At 49.5% G+C, this 21,842-nt stretch overlaps 1 protein-coding gene across 13 annotated transcripts in view; it reads right to left on the bottom strand.

Annotated features, from left to right (window-relative positions):
• RERE (arginine-glutamic acid dipeptide repeats) overlaps positions 1-21,842 on the bottom strand; it is a 437,785-nt gene that overhangs the window by 7,983 nt on the left and 407,960 nt on the right. For 7 of the 13 annotated variants that reach the window (XM_084822045.1, XM_084822043.1, XM_084822038.1 and 4 more), the window contains 8 exons: positions 21,529-21,691; positions 18,187-18,279; positions 17,017-17,216; positions 12,856-13,020; positions 12,323-12,436; positions 10,216-11,588; positions 8,557-8,779; positions 6,953-7,676 (listed from right to left, as the gene is read on the bottom strand). In XM_084822045.1, the coding sequence (XP_084678171.1) occupies positions 6,953-7,676; positions 8,557-8,779; positions 10,216-11,588; positions 12,323-12,436; positions 12,856-13,020; positions 17,017-17,216; positions 18,187-18,279; positions 21,529-21,691 (3,055 nt within the window). The remainder of the gene's footprint in view (positions 1-6,952; positions 7,677-8,556; positions 8,780-10,215; positions 11,589-12,322; positions 12,437-12,855; positions 13,021-17,016; positions 17,217-18,186; positions 18,280-21,528; positions 21,692-21,842) is intronic. The other 6 variants (XM_084822047.1, XM_084822044.1, XM_084822042.1 and 3 more) reach the window with 3 other exon arrangements.

Below are 21,842 nucleotides of genomic sequence, written 5' to 3' on the forward strand. Positions count from 1 at the left end.
TTCCTAAAAGAGGACACTGGAGTGGCCAGGTGGGTTTCTCTAGATAAGATACTGGTCCCAAGAATACTCTTAATGGCCTTCTGATCATGGCAGAATGCCAACTCCCTTGGATGATCTTTAAGCAAGGGGAAAGTGTAAGGGAGGAGGTGTTCCTTCTCATATCCTATTGTACAGCTGCACTCTGAAAATCAGCACTTTGAATTATTTCTGGTAGCCAGAGTAGTTACTTCAAGGAATGGTGTAAACATGGTCTCCTGGACCGGTACTAGTTAGGAGCCTGGCCACTGCTGCATTCTGGGCCAATGGTAGTTTCCAAACAGTCTTCAAGGTCAGCCCTACATAGAGAGCATGACAATATTCTAGTCTAGAGGCCGTTGGTGCCAGAGTAGCAAACAGAGAGGCCTCTTGAGGGAAAGGGTGCAACTGCAGGCACAGCAGCAAAAAGGCAATCCTTGCCACAGCTGCCAAGGAACAACGTAGGATCAATTAGCTCCCCTAAGACAGCAATCTGCTCCTTCAAGGGAAGCGTAACCCCATCCAGAAAGGGTTGTCCACCTACTCCAAAATGTGCAGGACCAGCAACCAGCAACACCACTGCTTATCCAGACTGAGCAACTCTTTTCCCAGCTCACTATGGATTCTAGTTTCTAGACACTAGTCTGCCTCACCAGGGTTCAAGGAAAAGGATGTAACTCCAAAACCTCACACACACTTCTCCCAGCAGCTTTTCCCAACATGTGCCTTCCATATGTTCTGGACTACAACTCCCACCAGGCCCAGGAAGCAGGGCCAGTGGTCAGGGATGATGGGATTTGCAGTCCAAAGCTGTCTGGAGGGCGCCAGGTTAGGGAAGGCAGCTACAGATGTTAAATGTGATGCCTCCTGCCTCTCAATACGTACACAGAGATTAGGAAGATACGACTTTTAGCTTTATTGATGGAAGTAGACATTAAACAAGTTCCCCTTAACTGGAGAGGGTGCTCTGAAGTCTATTTTTCTGCACTGCAAAAATGGAAGGCATATTGTTCCTTGTACTCTTAAGGGGCCTCAAGTGCTATGGAGGTTGAACTGGAAACCCCGTAGATTGGGCACTGGTGCCCTGCTCCTGCGGGACTCTTGGCCAAAGGAACAAATTTGCAGGCCGTTTCAGCTGCGACACTTGTGCAACAGCTCAAAATCCTCCTTGCCTGAGGAATCAGGTGACACTATCCAATCTATAGCCCTTAGAACTGCTGCCTTTTCTCAGTCTGGGAAGCTTGCGGCTGCTCATCCAACAAAGGACCCTTCAACCTGCCTGTGGGGCTTCATTCCACCTCGGAAAAAGCCACGTTTGAGATCCCAGTGCGCCAGAGAGCCACCAGCATGGGGCTGCTATTCCAGGATGGAGGAAATGAACAATCAGGAGGGCTGTTTACATATCTGCATGCTCAAGAGGAGTGATGCAGCACAGGTTCTACATGGAATATCTACTGCAGAGCTTCACCTCAAAAACTGAGTCTGTCTCTCTCTCTCTTTAAAGCATCACGTTTCTAGCCCAAATGCGAAGCCAGAGTTTGGTGAAATTTAATGCTTAACTTCAGCACTGCCAGGTCCCAAGTCTGCTTTCTATCCGTAATCCTGTGTCTGTGTGCGTGCGAGAGAGAGATGAGTTGCTCAAGAAAATTATCTTCTTAAATTTTAAATCTTAGCTATTACTACTTGACATGTTCTAGGGCAAAACAGAGCATTTGAGAACATCTGGGGTTAGGGCCTGGTGAGGCACAGTTCAAATTCAGTTCCTGTGTACTCTCTGAAGTCCCCTCAGAAACTATAATTCACTAAGTGGAAGGAAAAACCTTGAAATGAAACTGTGGAAGACAGCAAATCCTCTCCCTTGCTTGCATGATTGAATTTCTCACATGAAAAGAGAGGCACTAATCTGACAGGCTTTTTCCTCGAGGTTCCCAGAAAATTGAGAGAATTTGGCAGATCATTTTGACCTTGATTCTCATGCTACTGTGGTGGCCAAGCAAGCAAGCATATGTGCGAGTGGCTTTAATCAGGAATTCTGCAACGTGAGCCACTGTATGTCAGAACAACCTCTCTCCATATGGCAGCATCCAGCAGTGTCATTCTGGGACATCAAATAGCTCTAGCAGAGCTCCTCTGGATCTTTCTGTTGTGCAAGCGCTTGCCCACTGAGCTTATGCAAGCAGGTGCACATAGCAAGAGTGACGTGGAACCGGCTGCAAACTGGGTTGTGCAAGCATAACTTTAGCTGGATTCTCCTTCTGTGCATAGTTCAGAACCTAACTAGCTTCCCCCACTGCAATACCATTTGCACTAATAGAATGACACAGTTGGATATATGTTCTCCACATGATCTCGGAAGCTGAGCAGGGTCAGCCCTGGTTAGAACTTGGATGAGACACCGCCTGGGAATCAGGCTTCCTGCACTGAGTGGGGGGTTGGACTCAATGGTCTTGTAGGCCCCTTCCAGCCCTATGATTCTGTGATCTTCTATGATCTATGATACCACCCATGGATTCCTCTCATTGTGCACAGTTGCATTTATATATCACAGCTACGGATGAAGACGGAAGCCAAAACATTTAGCGCTAAATATATTTTGAAATTACTCTGTTGTTAGTCTGTCTTTCATATGGAGAGAGAGATTCCATTCACTCTTCTGAAACTGCCATCCTGGATTACTGTCTCCAACACTCCCCTCCCATCTTTTGAAAGAGGACACATTCCAACACACTTAAGACATCCACACAATATGAATCAACCCAGTTAACGGCACCCGTAAGAGTTCAGCTGCATTTTACAATACTAACCATCAGGCCAGAGAAACACAGGAAACACTTGGATCCAAGGCTGGATGAGAGCCTGGCCTTTGAATCCCTGCTCAGCCTTGAAGTCAGCATAGCCCTTACAGCCAGTTGGGCCCTTTGGACAAGAGACCATCAGTGAAACAGCTCCAGGGACACAAGCTGAGCCCCCCTTTGACCTCAGAACATATTAATAGAGCAGACGGAGAAAGTGCAAAGTTTTCTGTCTTACCACGGTAGCCAACCCTCAAATGCCCGAGAATAGGGGAAGAGGCTTCCACGGCAACTAACAACGCTACAAAGGTTCAAATCCCAGGTTTATAACAGAATACGCAGGCACACTGGTAGATGGTCAGTAAAAAGTGTACCAAAGATACCTGCTGTCAGTGTGTCTGTGTGGGAAGCAGCAGTCCCACGTGTGTGTACAAGGAGCAAAGATGGCAGCGCTCTGGGACTGACTGTGGGCCCTGGCAAGGGGCAGGACCCTTACTTGCTGCTGTCAGTGACCAGGACAAACCTGGGCTTTCTCTCAGCCACAGGTGGCTGTCTGTGCAACTCCTGGGCTCACAGAACCACCGCGACAACCAAACAGAAAAGAGACGTAAATCATGGGGCAATTAAAAAAAAAAGATTAGTGGGATTTGCTCAGGGCCTGATTCTTTACTGCATTTGAAATCAGGAAGGAGCCCCACCCTGTGGCACTCCAGATGTTGCTGGATCCAGCTGCCGGGATGAGGGGAGTTGCCCACCCCTGCAAAGGTGGTGAGGCCGGGTATGTCTGCACTGACCATGCCAACAGCGCCACCTTTCTCCCTTTGCACAGAGCAGCCCAATAATGGCAGACAAAGCAGCGTGCTCAATTTGGCACACTCCACCTTCCAGCTTAAAGAGCCTTTCCTGAGCTGCCCCCCAGCCTCGGAAATCCAGGACCTACCCCGAGACACAGTGTGCCAATGTGTGCGCGCGCTCTGCAGCTTGACTTGCTTGCCTGAGTCATTCGGTGCCGCCTGCTCAGCTGGCATTGCTGTGTGGTGCAAGAGCCGAGATCTCCGATCAATGTTAAAACACACTGAAACCTAGAGCCTGTCTTTGGGAACTGAGGTCAGGTTAGATGGCCTTTCAGTGTCATTCTGATTATGATTTATTATCCTCACTCTCCACAACAGCCCCCTTATTAGCAGGGGGATACTTGGTGCAATTTGCTCACCGACATCCAATGGGGAGAGGCACGCCGCACGTGGCTTATGAAGTACTGAGCACAAAGCAAGGCCTACCCTGAGGTTTTATATAGACACACATACACCCCATGCTGATATCCTCACATCCCCTTGATGTATTTCTAGAACAGCAGTATCATTGAATTTCTCTGTGCCACGGAGAGCTTTCTTCCCGAGACAGCTCTTGCAGTCCCTTCTTTGCCTAATCCAGAAAGCAGAGACTCCTATCTATTTTTAAACACAAGATCCACTTTGTTCTCTCTCGGCTTGCACAAAAAGTACATCTGCAGTTTGATACCTTAAAGGGATGGTACACTCTGTCCTAAGGAAAGGCTTTTGTTCCTGACCTTATTATGAGGAGGCAAATGGATGGACACACAGACACACACTCCCTGTTCCCTCACTTGCAGTACCTCAGCTGACTCCGCCATCATCAGTACAAGGGAAGAACATGAAAATCTTGGCCACCTAGCATCTCCCGAGTCACCTATACCATCACATGATGTACGGTATGCATGTGAACCATGACACCAGATGTCCTGTTTTTTTCTTTCTTCGGTGGCAGCACCCGAAAAAAAATATTTGTGAGGGCACAGAAGGTGGGGGGCGGGAGGAGGAACCATGTGAAGAGTGCCTTTCCTTCAAGTAACCACAGGCATCCAGCAATGGCAGGGAAGGCAGGGGGCAAGCTGTTTGGCTGGAGGACTGCTTGATTCCTCGTTCCTCTTCTAGTGCCCCCCCCTTTTCCTTCCCCATGCCCATAAGCTAGTATCGGTTATGACATTCTGTTGGAGGACATTTACCAGGAAATCTTTACACACATGTCTGATGCAGGTAGTATTCGTTTAAAAAAAAATCATACCATCCTGCCCAGGGAAAGCACTATAAGACAATGCATATACACCCAACTCTCAATTTCCAACATTCTGCCACACTCTAGTGTAGAGATGGGGAACCTACAGCCGACAGGGGTCTCCTTTGCAGGCCCCACCCCTTCTCCCTCCAGCCCTGTGAAGGAAACCCCTGCTCTTATCTCTGATCATTGATTGGAGAGAACAGCTGAGATTTCCACACTGACGAAAGACAGCCTGAATACACATGCATAGGATTGAGTTGTGCTTGTATGCCCGAAAGCTGTTGCACCAGGGCTTAGTTCTGAGTAAACATGCACAGAACTGAGAGGTGCTTTGTATGCTTGATGGAAAAATGTCCAAACTGGTATGAATTACATCTGACCCCACCCTCTTCGCCCTTAGCCCCACCCATTGCTGGAACGTGGCCCCCGAAACCCTTCCCAATTGAAATTTAGCTCCCTGGCTGAAAAAGATTCCCCACCCCTGCTCTAGTATGACCAAGAAACAGAACCCCAGCAGTGTCAATTCCTCAATTACTGGGGTCATCAGGATGAGGGGGAGGTTTTGCCTCCACACCAATGGTGTCTATAAGTACACCTCTTTATCATACTAGGGAAAGTAAAATGCTGCGCTTGGAGGTAATGATACAGCGGGGGCAAAGCCGCTGTCCTCATATGACACTATGTGTCTTGGGCCATACTGACAAGGATCTTGCAGCAGGGAAGCAACATGTCTTAGTGCAAGGTTTCTTGAAATATATCTTTACACACACACACACCCTACTTCTATCTACCTTCCTGTCATAATTAAGATGGCCTCTTTGCTGGTAACAATTAAGCTTTAAAGGGCCCTCAAACCATCAGGGAGCTTCCTATAAAATCAAGAGCTCACTCCCCAAACCTCCTCCACCCCAGGCTTAAGTACACCCAGCTCTCTACCAATACTAAAGACTGATGTGATGCCGGTGTGTCCGTCCATTTCCTGGAGATGGGCCAGGATGGCAGTGGAGGTGCTGGTTGAGATGAAAAAGCCACTTGAATGGGAATGGACACGACAAAAAGACATTCCACACAGCTCCCTCCTCCTTCCTGGCCTGTGTTGTCTAGTGGCTGCAAATGCCAGTAATCTCCCAGGATGCTCTGCTATGCTGGAGAGCCAGAAGCTGCTGCCGAGTCCAGGATAGATTTAAAGCAGGAAAGCTTTACAGAACACGAGAGAACAGTGAGCTCAGGAGATCTCATCATAGCTGGAGCAGGAAGAAATTACACAGATCCTGCCCCAAGGGAAGTGCTAAGAGCAAGCTGCTCACATTTTAGAGCTAGAGTGCCTTCCTTGCCTGCTCCAAGGCTCCCTTGTTTTACTCCTTCCCTTTTGTTCTAAACCAGGAGTGACAGAACTCCTGATAAGCCAAGTTATCTTTGACAGCAGAAGTAGTTGCAATTAATTCAGAGCAGGAGAGATATATATCCTTAAACAGGTTAGATCGCTAACCTCACTACCACCACAAGTCATTTTCTTAAGACATTTCACTTTGGAAAGTGCACTACGATCCCTGTTACATTCATCCTTGCAACAGCCCAGGGTCAGTGTTTTTCTCATTTGGCTGATGTGTATTAAGGTTGGAAAGGGCGGTGGTTCAAATCTAATTCACTCTTGACTGCATCACACAGGTCCTCGTTAAGGCTGGATCTACACATGCAGTAGAACGAGGTGGTAGCATGGAGCATATCATTTAAGAATGTTCATGGGGGACAATATTGTTCATTCCCTGATGTTAAAAAAAAAAAAACACTTCCTGTGTTTAGAAAACTAACACCAGAGAAAAACATTCTAGCTCAGCCCTTCCTGATGAATTACTTTTCTATTTGCAGGGAGATTCCCAACCACCTCCCCCCACCCCCTGCATACAGGAGCATAAAGAACATGACAACCCCTTCTCCCTGCACCCAGTCGGACTCTGGCAGCTCCTTCTGTCTCTTGGGTAGGACCAGCCTGGGTGTAGGGTGCCCTGAACAGGAAGACATCAGGGGGTGCAGACCCAGCGTGGACCCTGTCAGTCCAGACTCACCCTGGTGCAGGGGGTCCTGCTGATGGAGGTGTAGATGTGAGTGTATGTGTGAGTGTTGGTGATGATGTGGAGTCACGTTGAACATCTGGAGCCTGGCCAAGGGGTCGTTGGTGAGAGAGGCCATCCGCTCAGCGTGTATCCTCTCAGCGGCAAGTCTGTCCGGGTAGCTCATCTCAGGCCGCAGCTGGGGGCCCGCCAGAGCGAGTCTCTCCCGCTCCAGGGGGTTCAACCCTGGGTGGAAGGAAGCAAAGGGGTGCGGGCCCGCCGTGGGGGGAATGGTGAGGGCGCCATGACGGGCAAAGTGCTCCATGGGGTTGGTGGCGGGGTGCAGCGCGTCGAGTTCTGGCGGCTTCACCTCGAATCCTGGCTTCATCCTTTCGCGCAGCTCCCGCTCCCGGATCTCTCGTTCCCGGATCTCCCGCTCGCGTAGCTCCCGCTCCCTGATGGTGGGGTCCACGTTATACAGGCCAGGCATGTGGTAGGCCAAAAGCGGGTCGGTGGGGTTGAGGGGAACGAAGAAGGGGTGGTTGCGGTTTGTGGGGGACATGACGTGAGGACGCGCGTACTCGCTGAGAGTCCGTAGTGCTGGCGTGTCTGGCCCAATGTACGGGGGGACGGCTGCGATGGTGGTGGGAGGTGGTTCGAATGAAGGTCGCATGTGAGCCGGCCCACTCAGCTGGGACTCTCCGAGACGTCCTTCGTGAGAGGAGCTGGATGCTTTCTGCTGTACAGAAGAGGGGAGACAGTTAGCGTACGAACCAAGAACTGGCCCACGTTCTTTTCATGGCAGCTTAAAGCACACGGTGGAAACTCTTCTCACACAATCCCTGCTTCACAGCCAGGCAAGAACTGCCTCAGCCTCGCTGCCCTGCAGCAGGAAACAAAGCCTCTTGCCACTGATGCTGCAGTCCAGGTCTACTCCGGGAGGGCTTCAGGGGGAAGTGATAGCTAAAACTTGTGCTCCTACATAAAAGCCACACTTAGGCAATACTCTGAAGGGGAGTGGGAGCAAGCAGGTGAGGAATCACTGAAATGACTAAGGTCACCTGGCATCAAGGGGGGAGAGAGAGAGAGAGAGACCAACCCATTACAATGGTTTTGAAGGACAGCAGGATAGTCTGTGGTCCTACTGAAACAGATTTCTCTAGCTGTTGCTATTCCAGGCATTTATAGCTAAAGCTCCCCATCTATTGGGAGGGTTACAACATGAGCAGCCAAGTTGGAATAACACGCAGGTTGGCATTGCCATCACAGGATCAAGGCTGGGTCCTCAACCAAACCCACAGAATACTCCTGCTGGACACCTTTCTGGGGCATCCTTGTTTCTCCATCTCCATTTGCATGTCAAGCAACAGGCTGAGGTACGTGGGCAAAGAAGAAACTTTTAACTCACAGCAAGGGAAGAGTATGGGGTTTCAGGCCCTGAAGCAGGCAGACTACTTCACATACGAACTTAACTATGTCCTCTGGAGGCCACACTGGAGCAGTGAAACCCACACACTGTCACGTGGAAACACAACCAGGCATCGTGCAATCACAGTCTCCATTTAGTTTGGAACCCGCGTGTATAACCCCCCTTCAGCTTGAGAGACAGACAAACCTACCGCCGCTCTTTCTGCTTCTCTCTCACGCTCACGCTCTCTCTCCCTCTCCTTTTCCTTCTCTTTCTCCCGTTCCCTCTCTTCTCTTGCCTTCTGCTCTGCTTCCCTCTTGGCCTTCTCAATGGCCTCCTCTCGCTTCTTGGCCAGCTTGGAACCTGCCAGCGGCATGAAGTACAGGTCTGCCCTTGCACACGAGTTGTAGCCACGGTCCAGGTGCTTGTAAAACCTGAAAGACAGAAGGGGGCGGGGGGTGGGTGGAACAACAGTGCGCATTTGAGAAGCAGGAGCCTCAAGATTAAGCGTTTTTCACAACAGAGGTAAAATAAAACCTCAAAACTTTTTCCAAGTTAGCACTGTGTAAAAAAATAAAAATCCAGGTGAAATCAGAGAGGCAAAAGCCTGAGAATTTTCACTTTTAAACAAGGGGGTGGAGGAGACAATGCACTAGTCTTCATGGACAGGGCTGCTCATACTGAGTACACCGAGAGTCTCAACGGTCATTGCTGCAGGAAAAGAGGGTGTGTGTTTTCCTTACACAAAAGGAGCATGACATTACATAAAATACACACTGTGAGAGTGGACAAGGCAGGTGTGACTTTTCTCTATCTATGTGATTAAAGTGACCTTGTGAAATGGTTTCCATTGTGCTAAAAGTGATAGTCAACGTATGTTGAAAAGATGATTAGAAAGCCATCAAGGGGAGGATGTCACCCAAGCACCCAAATTTTTTTTGAAAGTGTACAGAAAATTGATTATCCCAAGAAAACAAATCAACATCCCAATATGCTTAAGGTGGTACAGACCTTCAGAGAAACATTTTTTTAGAAAGGACTTTGTAAAAAAAAATAAAAATCTTACACAGTTCTAAGTGAACGCTTCTCCTACACAGCTATGTCTGGAACCAAAATATCCCCTGAAGAGGATTTTATTCAGCCGAAAAAGAAATTGCACCCCTTGATTATCCTCTTAATAAATGTTAAGTGCACCTTTCATAATTGCCAGGTTCTGGGAATTTGAAAGTAGTTTTTACAAGACCCTTCCCACGACGAGTACGGGGTGGAGTAGGGGGTGGGGAGAGACACTTCAACAATTGTCATGCAGCTGTGGTCCTGAGGAAGTCCCATTAAGGAAAAGGTGAAGAACCCCTCCAGAGGGCTGCATTCCATTTTGGAGAAGCTCTCGGGGCCACATTCCAGAGGTGGGCGGAGCCGAAGGCAAAGGGTGTGGGGCCAACAATACCCCAAATACCAGCATAATGTAGTTTAAAGCTCTTCCTGCCAATCGCTACGCCTCAGGAGAGGCATTTCAACCTTTCAGAGTAGGGGGAAAAGCTGCACAAAAGCCGGGAAACCACCAAACCATTGGCGGTCAGGGAAAGGGGGCATGGCCTTCTGGGGAACCCTGGAGGGCCAGACTGGGACTTCAGGAGGGATGGATCTGGCCCCTGGCTGGAGGTTCCCCAGCCCTGCATTAAGGGGATACATGAGAAGCATCCGCTGTCGCTGATCTGAGACTGCTGTTTCACACAAGCAAACCATCATGCAAAGTGTGTGTGTGTGGGGGGGGGGGGAACAGACTCTTGTGAACCATCCCGCAGACGGCAACCCTAGAAAGGTACACGCTTACGGAAGAGGGCTAGGGTTTGCCCGCATGCCTCCTTACCTAGCTGACTGGCTGGCATGGCTTGGTGTATCCACCACAGTAGGCTCTGGCGACGGGCTCCTGGGAGGGGGAGGCGGACTCTCGGGCTCCTCGACCTCGTCGGGAGCCTCCTCTTTGATCTGAATGGGCGGTATCGGGCTGGACGTCACCACGGGGACGTTCCCGCTGCAGGCCACCGAGGTGGAGACTGCCACCTGAGGCGGGGCGCCAGGCATGGAAGGTGGCGTGGAAGTGGACGGGCAGGAGGGAGGAGTGATGGGCGGCGGGCCTCCGGGGACAAAAGGGTGCTGGGAGAAAGAGGGCTGGGAAGGCACCTGGTGGAGACCAGAGGAGGGGTGGCTGGCCGAGGGAGGAAGGCTCTGGCTCTGCGTCAGGACCGGAGGCTGAGCTGGGGAAGGCTGCAGCGGCTGGCTCTGGGGCATCAGCTGCAAAGGCGGAGGGTGTGCAGAGGGCGGGTGGTGCGTCGAGAGGGAGCTGAGCGGCTTCAGGGCTGGCGGCGGCGGCAGGTTGGAGTTCATGGAGAACGGCGAGGGCCCTGAGAGGTGCTTGTGGGAGGGCGGCGTGGGGAGCTGAGGAATCGGGGTAGTGGGCGGTGGCTTGATGTGGGGCATGGACATGGGGGCGGGAGGGAGGGGCTGCTCCCGTGGCGGGGGGGGTGGCGGCTGCGGCAGCAGGGGAGACGGCGCCTGCAGGGTGGGCTGAGCGGACGGGACCTGGAGTGCTGGGTGGGGGTGGGGAGCAGCCTGCGCCTGCAGGGGCACCTGAGACTGGGAAGACGCCGATGGCACCTGCGGCGTGAGGGGGAAAGGCTGGGCCGGGACTGGATGGGGCAGCAACGGCTGGGGGGCCTGGAGGCTGTGAGGGAAGGCCTGGATCTGGCCATGCAGGGGGGGCTGTGGGTGCGGCTGGGGGAGGGCGGGAGCCTGGGCTTGGCTCTGGGGAGTGGTCAGAGGCTGAAGGGGCAGGTGAGGCGAAGGCAGCCTCTGGGGGTGCAGAGAAGGGGCTTGCTGGATGTGAGAATGGGGGGGCACCGGAGCCTGAGGCTGGCTGGGCGGCTGAGGGACGGACGTGGGGATGTGGGGGGGCACGGAGGAGGGGCCGCTGGAGGCTGCCAGTAGCGGCAGCTGCGCCGGCACAGGGAGAGAGGGAGGTGGGGGCTGGGTGGGGCCGTTGGGCGCCTGCAGCACTTGCTGCTGAGCTGATGAATCCGAGTCGCTCTCATTGTCTTGGGGGCTCGGGATGCTGGGCGAGGTGCTCCGGTTGTCCTGGTCGATGTCTTTCGGGTCGCTGCTGCCCTCATCATTCACGCTGCGGCTGTCGGAGCTTTCCCCTTCCCCTTCGCCCTCTGATGGGGAATTCGGCCTGCTGATCTCCTGCAGGGAAGTAGGGCGAGGGACATCTCGTAAAAAGGGGCAAGGGGTGATCAAGCAGCTTCCCCGAGCAGCATTTCAGCAGCCCAGGCTTGCCTCTGGTGCCTGAGGCAGGAAATCCAAGTCCTGCTCGGTACAGGGTACAACTCAGCAGGAAGTTCTCCTGTGCAAGCCCTGCTGAAAGGGAGAGGAGCTGCACAAGAGCATGTGACTTTCAACGAGGCTCAGTGAAGGAAGCCCCCGAGTGGATGGCACCCTGTGAGTCTGTCCAACTTCCATTCTGCCACCCTGCATGGCCCCAGATATGCTGCACAATCAGGGGATTGGGAGCAAGTGTTGGGTGAGGGAACCTAAGAAGAGCCCTGCTGGATCCAACCCAAGACTTCTTCAGTCCGGCCTTCTGTCTACACAGTGGCCGAAGAGCTGTCTGTGGGGAGCCCACGAGCAAAGCAGGAAGGTAAGAGTCCTCTTCTGCCATGGCTCCCTAGAAGAGCGAAGGCTGATCCCACACCATGGTGCTTCCTTGGCCTTACTCTAACTGCCAGCTGGCTGTGCCTGCAAAACGGAAGCCCATGCCATTGGGAGTCTCTCCAACCTAGCCTTCCCTATCCAGATGCCCTCCAGATCAGACCCCATCAGCCCCAGCTAGTATGGCCTATGTTCAGGATTGCTGGGAGGTGTTGTACAAAACATTTGGAGGGCACCGGGCTGGGGAAGGCTGCACCAACGGGACCTACCTGTGTTTTGGTTTTTTTGGCGTTGATCCTGTCAGGCTCCTCAGTGTCAGAAGCCGCTTTGTCCCTCTGTCTCTTGGAACTCTTGAGCGGAGACGATGCCTCTTCTTTTATCTTCTGCCACCAAAGGAACAACATTATTAGGGGAAAGCAAAAGGGGAACAAACGGGAGTTCTCGTATCCCTGCCTGATAAAGTCTTCATAATGATACTAACAGTGTGGTTTATATTCCTAAAGTGGCAGGGGGAGGAAAAGATAACTGCACAGAAGTTGAGTCATGTACAAGCTGTTACGTTCTAGCATGCTGCTTTTCAGCCTGTGTCCTGAGGAATCACAGGGTTCCTTGGGAGCTCATCAGGGGTTCCTCCAGGAGATCAAAATCCCAGAACTCAAGTTTTGGGGGATACAGAGTTCGACACTTACAGGAAACTCCTAGCTCAGATGTTGATGCCTCTGCTCTAGCCAAGTCACACCTGGTCTCGGCCTGACCTTGCCACCCAGGACCAAGAGCTTGCGTCCAAGCGGCCAGGACTTACTTTGGTGGACTTCTTCACCGAATCAGCCTTGCTATCATTGCTTGAAGTGCTGGCGGCGCTGGGAGAGTTGCGGCCGCTGGATCGGATGTCTTCGTTGTTGGGGGAGGCTCTACCATCGGGGCTGGTTGGCTGTTTCTTACGACCACTACGTAGTGTAGACATCTGCTGGTTTAAAGAGAAGTACAGAAAGCATGACAAAGGCTGCTTTCAGGGATGCCCTCTATTTAACTTTTGGTAAGGAGCCTTCTTTTAAGGGTGCTTGAGGTACTGACCCTTTTTACAACAAGGAAATTTCAAGGCTGCATCCAAACTAAAGTGAGTCACCTGTTAGTCTCATTTGAGTCAATGGGACAACCTAGCCATGAATAATAAAGCATGACTGAATTCGTCTGCATCCAACCCTCAGAAGACACAAAGTCGCCTTCTTCCTGTTCCCCTATACTCGAACCCTAAGCATCACCTGCAGCAGGAGTGAGCAGTCTGTGGCCCTCCATATGTTTTGGCATACAACTCCCATCAGCCCCTAGCCAGCAGAACCAATGGTGAGGCATGACGGGAATTCTAGGGCCACAAGCTGCCCACCGTGAGCTACAGGAAACTACTACAATGTCACCCTAAGATGCTTCTTTTAAAATTATTTCTTACTTTTTCTTTTTAGAATGCTGACAAAAGTATATAAAAGTATACAAACAAATAATAAGACCAAGTATTATCAACAATTTAAACAATAGAGAGTATAATCAAATTTACCAACAAAACCAGCAAATATCCCAAGGTTCCCAGTAACACAAAAGGCTGCATTCTCTTGATTCTTGTTAGACCAATGCATTACAAATAAGGACTACTTTTCTATAAATCTATTATTTTGTTGTCTTCCCTCCCTAACCCTTACTATGTTAGTTAGCTTAACCATATATGTATTACTTCCCATAATCTGATAATCCAATAATCAATTGTGGGTTGTTGTTTTTTTTCCAGTTTGCTGATATCAGCATTCTAGCGGCTGTTAATAAATGCACTATCATCTCTATGTCATCAGACAGAACACCTTCCTTTAGATAACCAAAGAGAATAACTATTGAATTCAATGGTAGTCTATACCTTGATAAAATTTCAATTTCATCTATTATCTATAGCCAAGAGTCCTTAATCATTGGGCAAACCCAAAAAACATGGGCCATATCTGCTTCTTTTTGAGTTCCCAGAGGACCGAAAGGATTTCAATACTTGTTAAAGTGCACAAGTCACTGGAGGTCATCCCAGAGGAGGAAGAGATACAACACGGACGAACGACAGTTTGCAAAGGCGCATACCACATGGGCAGAGTGGTGGTGCCACCATGTGAATTGTATCGTGTTCACCACAACCACTGGGTAAACACTGGTCATGCCTTTATAACGGGGTGGGGAACCTCCTTCTGCTCAAGGGCTGGATTCAATACCCGAGCAGCTCTCAGGGACTGCATTCTAGTGGTAGGTAGGGCTGGTCAAAGGCAAAATGAGTGGGGCCCCCAAAATACCAGCATGTTGTAGCTTCAAGCTGTTACTGCCAGTAACTCGGCCTTAGGACAGGCATTGCAACCTTTTCGAATGGGGAGAAAACTGCACAGAAGCTAAGAAACCACAGAACGGTCGGTGGTTGGGTAGAAGGGGGCGTGGTCATATGGAGAACCCCCGAGGGCTGAATTGGGACACCCCGCCCCCCAGGCCTGAGATTTCCTGCCCCTGCTTTATAAGCGAACTGAAATAATTTGTTATGACTCTCCTTATCTTTCCTAAAAGCAATAGACCCAGGTTGGGAGCCCATCAGCCACCCTGGACACAGAACAAAGTCTTCCTGTTGTTTGTTCTGAATTATCTGTGCCTGACAGAAAACAGGCAGCTCAAAAAGTCAGTAAAATGATGCTGTCTTGCTCTGTGTTCTTCACAACACTTGAATGCAGCCACAGGAAGGACTCTCGCCTTGCTTTTCATGTTTTAATAGCTTGCCCGTGTTTTTCAGCCTCTCTCAAGCTTGATCAGTTCAAGCAAACGGCTGCTGCACATATTAAAGGTTTATTCTATCTTATCAAAAGCAATAGCACAAATGGGTTTTAAAAAAATTACACTGAAATAATCCAAGAGGATATGTGCATGTGGAAGAGCAGACCAAGAGATGAGAAAAGCATTTGTAGGGAACCCAGGGTTCTTCCTAAAACCGTGAATGGCTTTGCTATATTCCCATTGTAGTAGAAAGATTATGTGGCAACAATTAACAGTGTTTCATCTGCTCCCTTTCTAATTTACCAGCTGCTTGGATAGCTAGATATCATTAAAATGATGAAACTGGATCAAGGGGTTGACAGTGCAACCAGACAAGGTGTTTGGCGGACATCTTAATGTGACAGAAAAGTGGCTGGGCTGGCAAAGGAGGAGAAAGCTCACTGGCGGACAACCCCAACTAATCAGTGTAAATGAGAAGGTGTGCTGAAAATTTGCTCCAACTTCCACTCCTACGGATGGTGCAAGGAATGTGAACCTGCCCGTTTGGCTGGGAGGGGAAGGACTGTGTATATACACAGATACCCCAAATGGTTCCAGGGAAATGAGCAAACCATGCCGTAAATGTGGCAGCTTCTCTAAAACTACATATGGATCCCACTGAGAGAGGGACCATAGTAGCTCAGTATTTGCATGGGGAAGGTCCCAGGTTCAATTGCTGACATCTCCAGGTAAAAGCATCTCAGAAAGCAGGTTTCCACCAGAGACCTGGGAGAGCCTCTGCCAGTCATCAGCCACTGAGGACATCAGCGAGGGCAAACAAAGGCAATTCTGAGTGAGAATGATACTTCCTGTCTCACATTGCCTTCGCTATGGATGGGTGGGGGGACCGCAGCTGTGCCTGAATGCTCCAGAGAATGAGGAAGGGAAGTGCGGCTGCCTGCTGTCACCACCAAGAACTAGCGATGTACGAAAGTCACTTACCTTGAACGAAATTTCATTTGCAGTGGAGAGGAGAGGAGAGCAGGGAAAAACCATCCCGGCTCCTCTCGGCCAATCAGTTCAGGCGCTCCGTCCCTCCCCCCCGAAATTCTGGCGGGGGGGGGAGGCGCTCCGTCCCCCCCCCCGAAATTCTGGCCGGGGGGAGGCGCTCCGTCCCTCCACCCCTGAATCCTGGCCGGCCGGGCCGCCACCATTTGCATCCCTGCAGTCAGCCGTGATAGGCTACGTAAATGTTTACGTAGCCTATCACGGCTGAGTAAAAAACAAACAAAAAACCGCGCGTACACAAATGGCGGCGCCCATGGGCGCCGCCGTTTGCGTTCCTTATTTTGGCACATCTAGTCTACGTAAACATTTACGTAGACTACATCGAAAATAAGGGGAATGCAAATAGCGTAGCGTCTACGCTATGTGCGTTCCCCTTATTTTCGACATAGTCTACGTAAATGTTTACGTAGACTAGACGTGCCAAAATAAGGAACGCAAATGGCAGCGCCCATGGGCGCCACCATTTGCGTACATGCGGTTGTTTGTTTTGTTTTTTACTCAGCCATGATAGGCTATGTAAACATTTACGTAGCCTATCACAGTATTTTTTAAAAATCTAGCTGTGATAGGCTACGTAAATCTTTACGTAGCCTATCACGTTTGTGTGTGTGTGTTTGTTTGTTTTTTTACTGGAAATGGCAGCGGCGGCAGCTGGTCGGAAGACCGGCCGCCGCCGAACCGCCGCCGGAGCCACCGCCGCCAGGAGAATTCGCCCAAGGTAAGTCCCGTCCCGGGGGACCCCTGGGAGTTCAGTCTGTTTGCCACTGCGGAGCCCAACTCAATCTGCATCAAGTTGGGCCAGTTTGCGGACGTTTGCACAAATTTGCGTACTTTCTGCAAATTCAGTACAAGGTGCAGCTGCAATCTCTATTTGTGCAAATTATGGCATGCCACAAAAAACAACACACACACACACACACACAAAGTTCCTGGCGTTCAGGAAAGTCCCGCTCAGCCCGCAAATGCAAGCAGAGTCAGGCACGCCACAGAACTCTGTCGAGCAAAAAGAGAAACAGATTTCCCAGCAACGGATGTCCCTAGGTTCAATGTCCAGGCTTTGTGTACCAGTCCAATTCTTCCTAAAAAAAAGTGTGTGGTTGTGTGTGAAGAGGTGAGACTGTAGCCGTCTTACCGAGCCTCGACTCCGCCTTGTCCTCATGCTATGCTTCCCGCTGAGTCCGTCATCTTCCTCTTTGACAGGCTTGAACATAAAGGGGGGTGGGTCCACCGGCTTCTCGATGGGCGGGAGCTCCCCGTACTTCTTGAAGTGGATGCGGCAGTCGGTGCACAGCAAGATGTTCTCCCGCCCACCGTGGTGCCAGTCCTTGGAGGCTGTGGTCAGAAAGAGGGAAGTGGTGGGGAATTGTAATATCACGCACGCACTGAGACAAATGAATGACTGTCATATATTTATGTACTCAGTGCTGACTCCAGATTTCTGAGAGCCCTTGGGTGAGGCACCCTCAACGGTTTCCCTCTCTCAGGGAGTCTACTTTCTCACCACCACGGTCACCAGCTGCACTTGCTCCTCCTCTTCTCTCCCATCATTGCTGCCACTGCTTGCTTGAGAGGCAAACAGCCAGGGAGCAAGTAGGCCATGGCATCTCCAGCTTCCCCTTCTCACCATCAGACTGAGAAGCAGGTTGCAGTGGTGAAGAGGAGCACCTTCTGTGGGCCCTCAGCAGGTGCCCAACCATGCCTACCCTTGATGCTGGCCTTGTGTGTACTACTTTGTACAGCAATGCAGAGATATTACCACAGACCTACCTTACAGGGCTGTTGTAAATTACAACTAGAAAGTATATGAAGCACTTTAAACATTTAAAACAGCTGTATAAATGCTAAGCATTATAATTATGATAATGAATCTTTGTAGACCAGTTGGCAAGTTCCCCACTGTAATCCACTTGTAGGCTGTTTCGCAGTGTTTCATACAAGTAAAACCTCCCAGGGACACACAAGTAATTCAAAAGCCATGGCTGCAGTCTTTTTTTGTAGACCAGCTGGTGACTTCCCCCCACCCCCCGAAACATTTGTAAACTGCCTTGGTTGGCTTCAGAAAGGCAGTGAAGAGATATAATAAATAAAATAATAAATAAAGTAACGTCACCTTTCTATGCTTGGCAGCTCAAGGTGCAGCTTCTCAGACAAGCTCATCTAAGAATGACAAGCATTTGTGCCATGCTTACAAAATGGTGATAGGGACCTAAGAAAACCTCCCTGCTCTGTTGAACCCTCAAGCTAAATTAGGCACTATGGCAGAGGGGAAAGCATGATATATGCGATATATAAAGGTGCATACTGGTGGTGAAGCAGTGACGGCAGGCGTAGCCCTTCAGCTCCTGCTCACTGTCCTCGCTGTCGAAATCATCTTCACTGGCCGAACTCAAATCCACTAAGTGCACAGAGATGGGGGAAGAGAAGAGCAAGTTACCGAGCCAGGAAGTTTTTTCCTCCCTTCTTTGGCTTTTTTGCTGTGCCATCAGCAGCATCAACACATGCATTCATTAAAAAAAAGAAAAGAAAAAAAGTGACTTGTGGCATCTTAAGGACTAACAGATTTATTGTGGCAGAATGTCTAGTGGACTAGAGCCCACTTCATCAGGTGCATGGAGGATTAGTCTTAGTTGGCAGATACATGCATGGGGGAAGGGAGGTCACTGCAAACCCCTTTGGCCCCACTGCCTACCATTTCCCCCCTCTATACTCATCTGCAGACTGAGGATATTACTTTGCACGACTGGTGAAGTGAACTCCAATCCACAAAAGCTTCTGCTGCAATAAATCCATCAGTTTTTAGGGTGTGTGCGTACAGTATGTTTGCAGACAAATACAACTACCCCTTTGTAACTAGACACCCACTCGAACAGTTTGCCTTGCAATAACCACTGAGTCCTGTAAACTTGGCCCAGATCAGTACTGGGACTGGGAAGAGCTCACCAGGAGACAGAAAGCCCATTTCCCCCAGGCTCCCAGCTGAAACCAGCATCCTTTTGTTCAGGTCCACATATTGTCCTTCAGGCAGCTTCTTCAGCCTTGGTAAAGAAGCTCCTTAAAAGATGCATGCACCCCATCCTGCACACTGTGAAATGATTCCAGAGATGTAAAGATCACCTTTGGGAAGGGAGAAAAAATTTCTGCAGTCTTGAGTATGGAGATTTAGCGAGAAGTACATGTGTACATTCTGGGACTGTGACACACAAATGCAGAATTAAGAATCCTGGGAATGTCAGTTTTTTAAAAGCTTTCCAGCCTGTAAGGGCTTGGCCTGGTGAAAATCTCAGAAGCTTGAGTTTGAAGAGGGAATGGGAGGGGGGAAAGGAAGAAGGCTATTAAAGCAGGATTTCCAAAGACTGGGGCTTCAGTGTCCTTTTTGCTCCACCCTAAGACAGATACAAGCAACGTAACATTACACCAAAAAATTATGCAGAGCTGCCCCATTTGTATAATCAATGCAGGTTTGCCTTGGAGCAAAATGTGGGCTGGTTGGTGGTAGGGAACCTTGAAGGTTTCGTGCAGAAGCTGCACGGCCCTGACTTTCGACCGCACCCAACGGGTTTTCCCAGGAAATGTCCCAGGAAGACTCTGGCGTGCCTTTCTTCACAGCAGTGCTCCACCAGCTGCTCCATTCCTACAATTATCCACCCATCCCGTGTATGACTACAGGGGGATCTGTTCAAGTGCAGCCTCCTGCAAGCATGGCCTTGCTGGATCACCAAAACAGGCGCCCCCCAGTGATGTCTCAACTCAGTTATGTTTGCAGTGTAAAACTCTGCTCACCAAACTGCGGGTTTTATCCATGCCCTGCACAGTGTATCCTTCAAGCGCTGCTGCCTGGGTGGTAGCAGGGACTGATTCTAGGGAGCATATTACTCTGAGATAGATATATATGTATATATATATATATATCTGAGATATATATATACACACACACACACACACACCTATCTTCTTTCTTTCTTTCTTTCTTTCTTTCTTTCTTTCTTTCTTTCTTTCTTTCTATACCGCCCAACAGCCGAAGCTCTCTGGGCGGTTCACAAAAATTAAAACCAAGGAGCACACAATAAAACAGTATAAAATATATAAAACAATAAAACCACAGTAAACAATACAACCAGAATAAAACCTAGCAGTAGTGCAGGGATTTAAAATACATATCTAAAACAGCAAAGCTAAAAGTCTAAACAGCTAAAATGCTAAAATGCCTGGGAAAATAAAAAGGTCTTCACCTGGCGCCGGAAAGAATACTATGTCGGTGCCAGGCAAAGTTCACTAGGGAGCTCATTCCACAGCTGGAGTGCCACAGCAGAAAAAGCCCTCCTCCTAGTAGCCACCCGCCTCACTTCCTTTGGCAGGGGCTCATGGAGAAGAACCTTTGAAGATGATCTTAAGGTCCAGGCAGGCACATATGGGAGGAGGCGATCCTTCAGATAACCTGGCTTCAGCTACACTGGCTCCCAATTTATTCCCAGGCCCAATTCAAAATGCTGGTAAAAATATTAACAACGTGCATAGCTTGAGCCTAAGGAAACCTAAAGGACTACTTACTTCCATAGGAGATTGCCTGCCTAAAGATCTGTGGAGGGGGTACGCGGGACAGGGCATTCTCTGTGGCAGCCCCTAGGCTCTGGATATCCCTCCCTCGAGAGGTGCGTTCGGTTCCCTCCCTATGTTCCAGTATATGGTGAAGTCAATTCTCTTCCGCCAAGCTTTTTTAGAACGAATGAGGCGATGATTTTAGTCTTTCCTTTATAACTTTGCTGTTTGGACATTCCACCTGCTACTGTTGTTCGTTTCAATTATTTTAACTTTTACATTATTTTATCATTTTATTTGTTTTTAAATCATAGGTGCAACATTTTGGGGGCTTTTGGCTGAAAAGTGTCATAAAAACTATAAGTCAATATGTTGTGCTTAAAAAACAGTGAATCAAGAAAAGCTGAATTCTGTGCCCTGCAAATGTAGTTTTTGTAAAAATATGTTCTGATGGTTGTGAGGAGAGGCAAGAGAAACCTTATTCAGTCACCTCCATTGTCTTCTGAGATTTCAGCAGGCATTGCCCACATACATCCAATTTACCTCTGCAGCCATAAGGGCTAGAAACTTGATTCTTTTTTAAAAAATGAAGAAAGCAGAGATTCATATGGAGCTGAATTCTTGCACCCAGTGCCAGATTCTGTGTCTTTGGTGCTGTTGTAGAATCACAGTACACATGCACAGAGCTCAACATCTATTAAAGATAGAAGTAGAAACAATGCATTCACGTGACTATGCCACATGGGTTGCAGTTGATTACACCGGGTTGTGCACAAGGAGCCGTCATGCCATGTAAGACTGGGGTGACTGCAATATTCCCATGCAAATGGGAGCAAATGTAATAGCCTTGATAGCCAAAGCGAATCTTTCATAATTTCCACAGCGGCTTTTTGCCTGAGCTCCCTCCTGCGCAGCACAAAGCCAATTGCTTGCTGATCCCAGACACCTGCCATCCGCGGGGATAATGAATCGAGAGCATGAGCGCAGCCGAGGGCTCGAACTCCATTTTCCTGACTGCGTTCGGTCAGAGGAGGAGAGCCATTACCTTCTGTTTTAGCCCCATGCATCTAAACAGAGATAAATGTGCAGCTTTTAGCCTCCTACTTACAGAATTCGCTGGAGGGGGGCCGGGAGGGAGTGTTAACCGGAGTGGAAGCTGTTCGTGTTTTGATTCTCCGAAACACAGCCTGTCTCCGATGCCTGCGGTGAGCTCGGGAACTTGCAGCTTCGGGGGTTTTCTTCCAGTAGTAATAAAAGGTGATCAGTTCTCCCTGCAAAAAAAAAAGCAGGAGCACACAATGTTATCAAAGCGGCACGCAGAGCTCTCACTCACGTATCTGTCTCGTGAAACCGTGCATTCGATAAATACCAAGGGCTGCATTATCACATCACATTTCATATGAAAATCCCCCTGGATATCAG

Source organism: Heloderma suspectum, chromosome 15 (genome assembly GCF_057233095.1).
Source record: "Heloderma suspectum isolate Gila_16-S chromosome 15, 16-S_ref, whole genome shotgun sequence".
NCBI classification, from domain to species: domain Eukaryota; kingdom Metazoa; phylum Chordata; class Lepidosauria; order Squamata; family Helodermatidae; genus Heloderma; species Heloderma suspectum.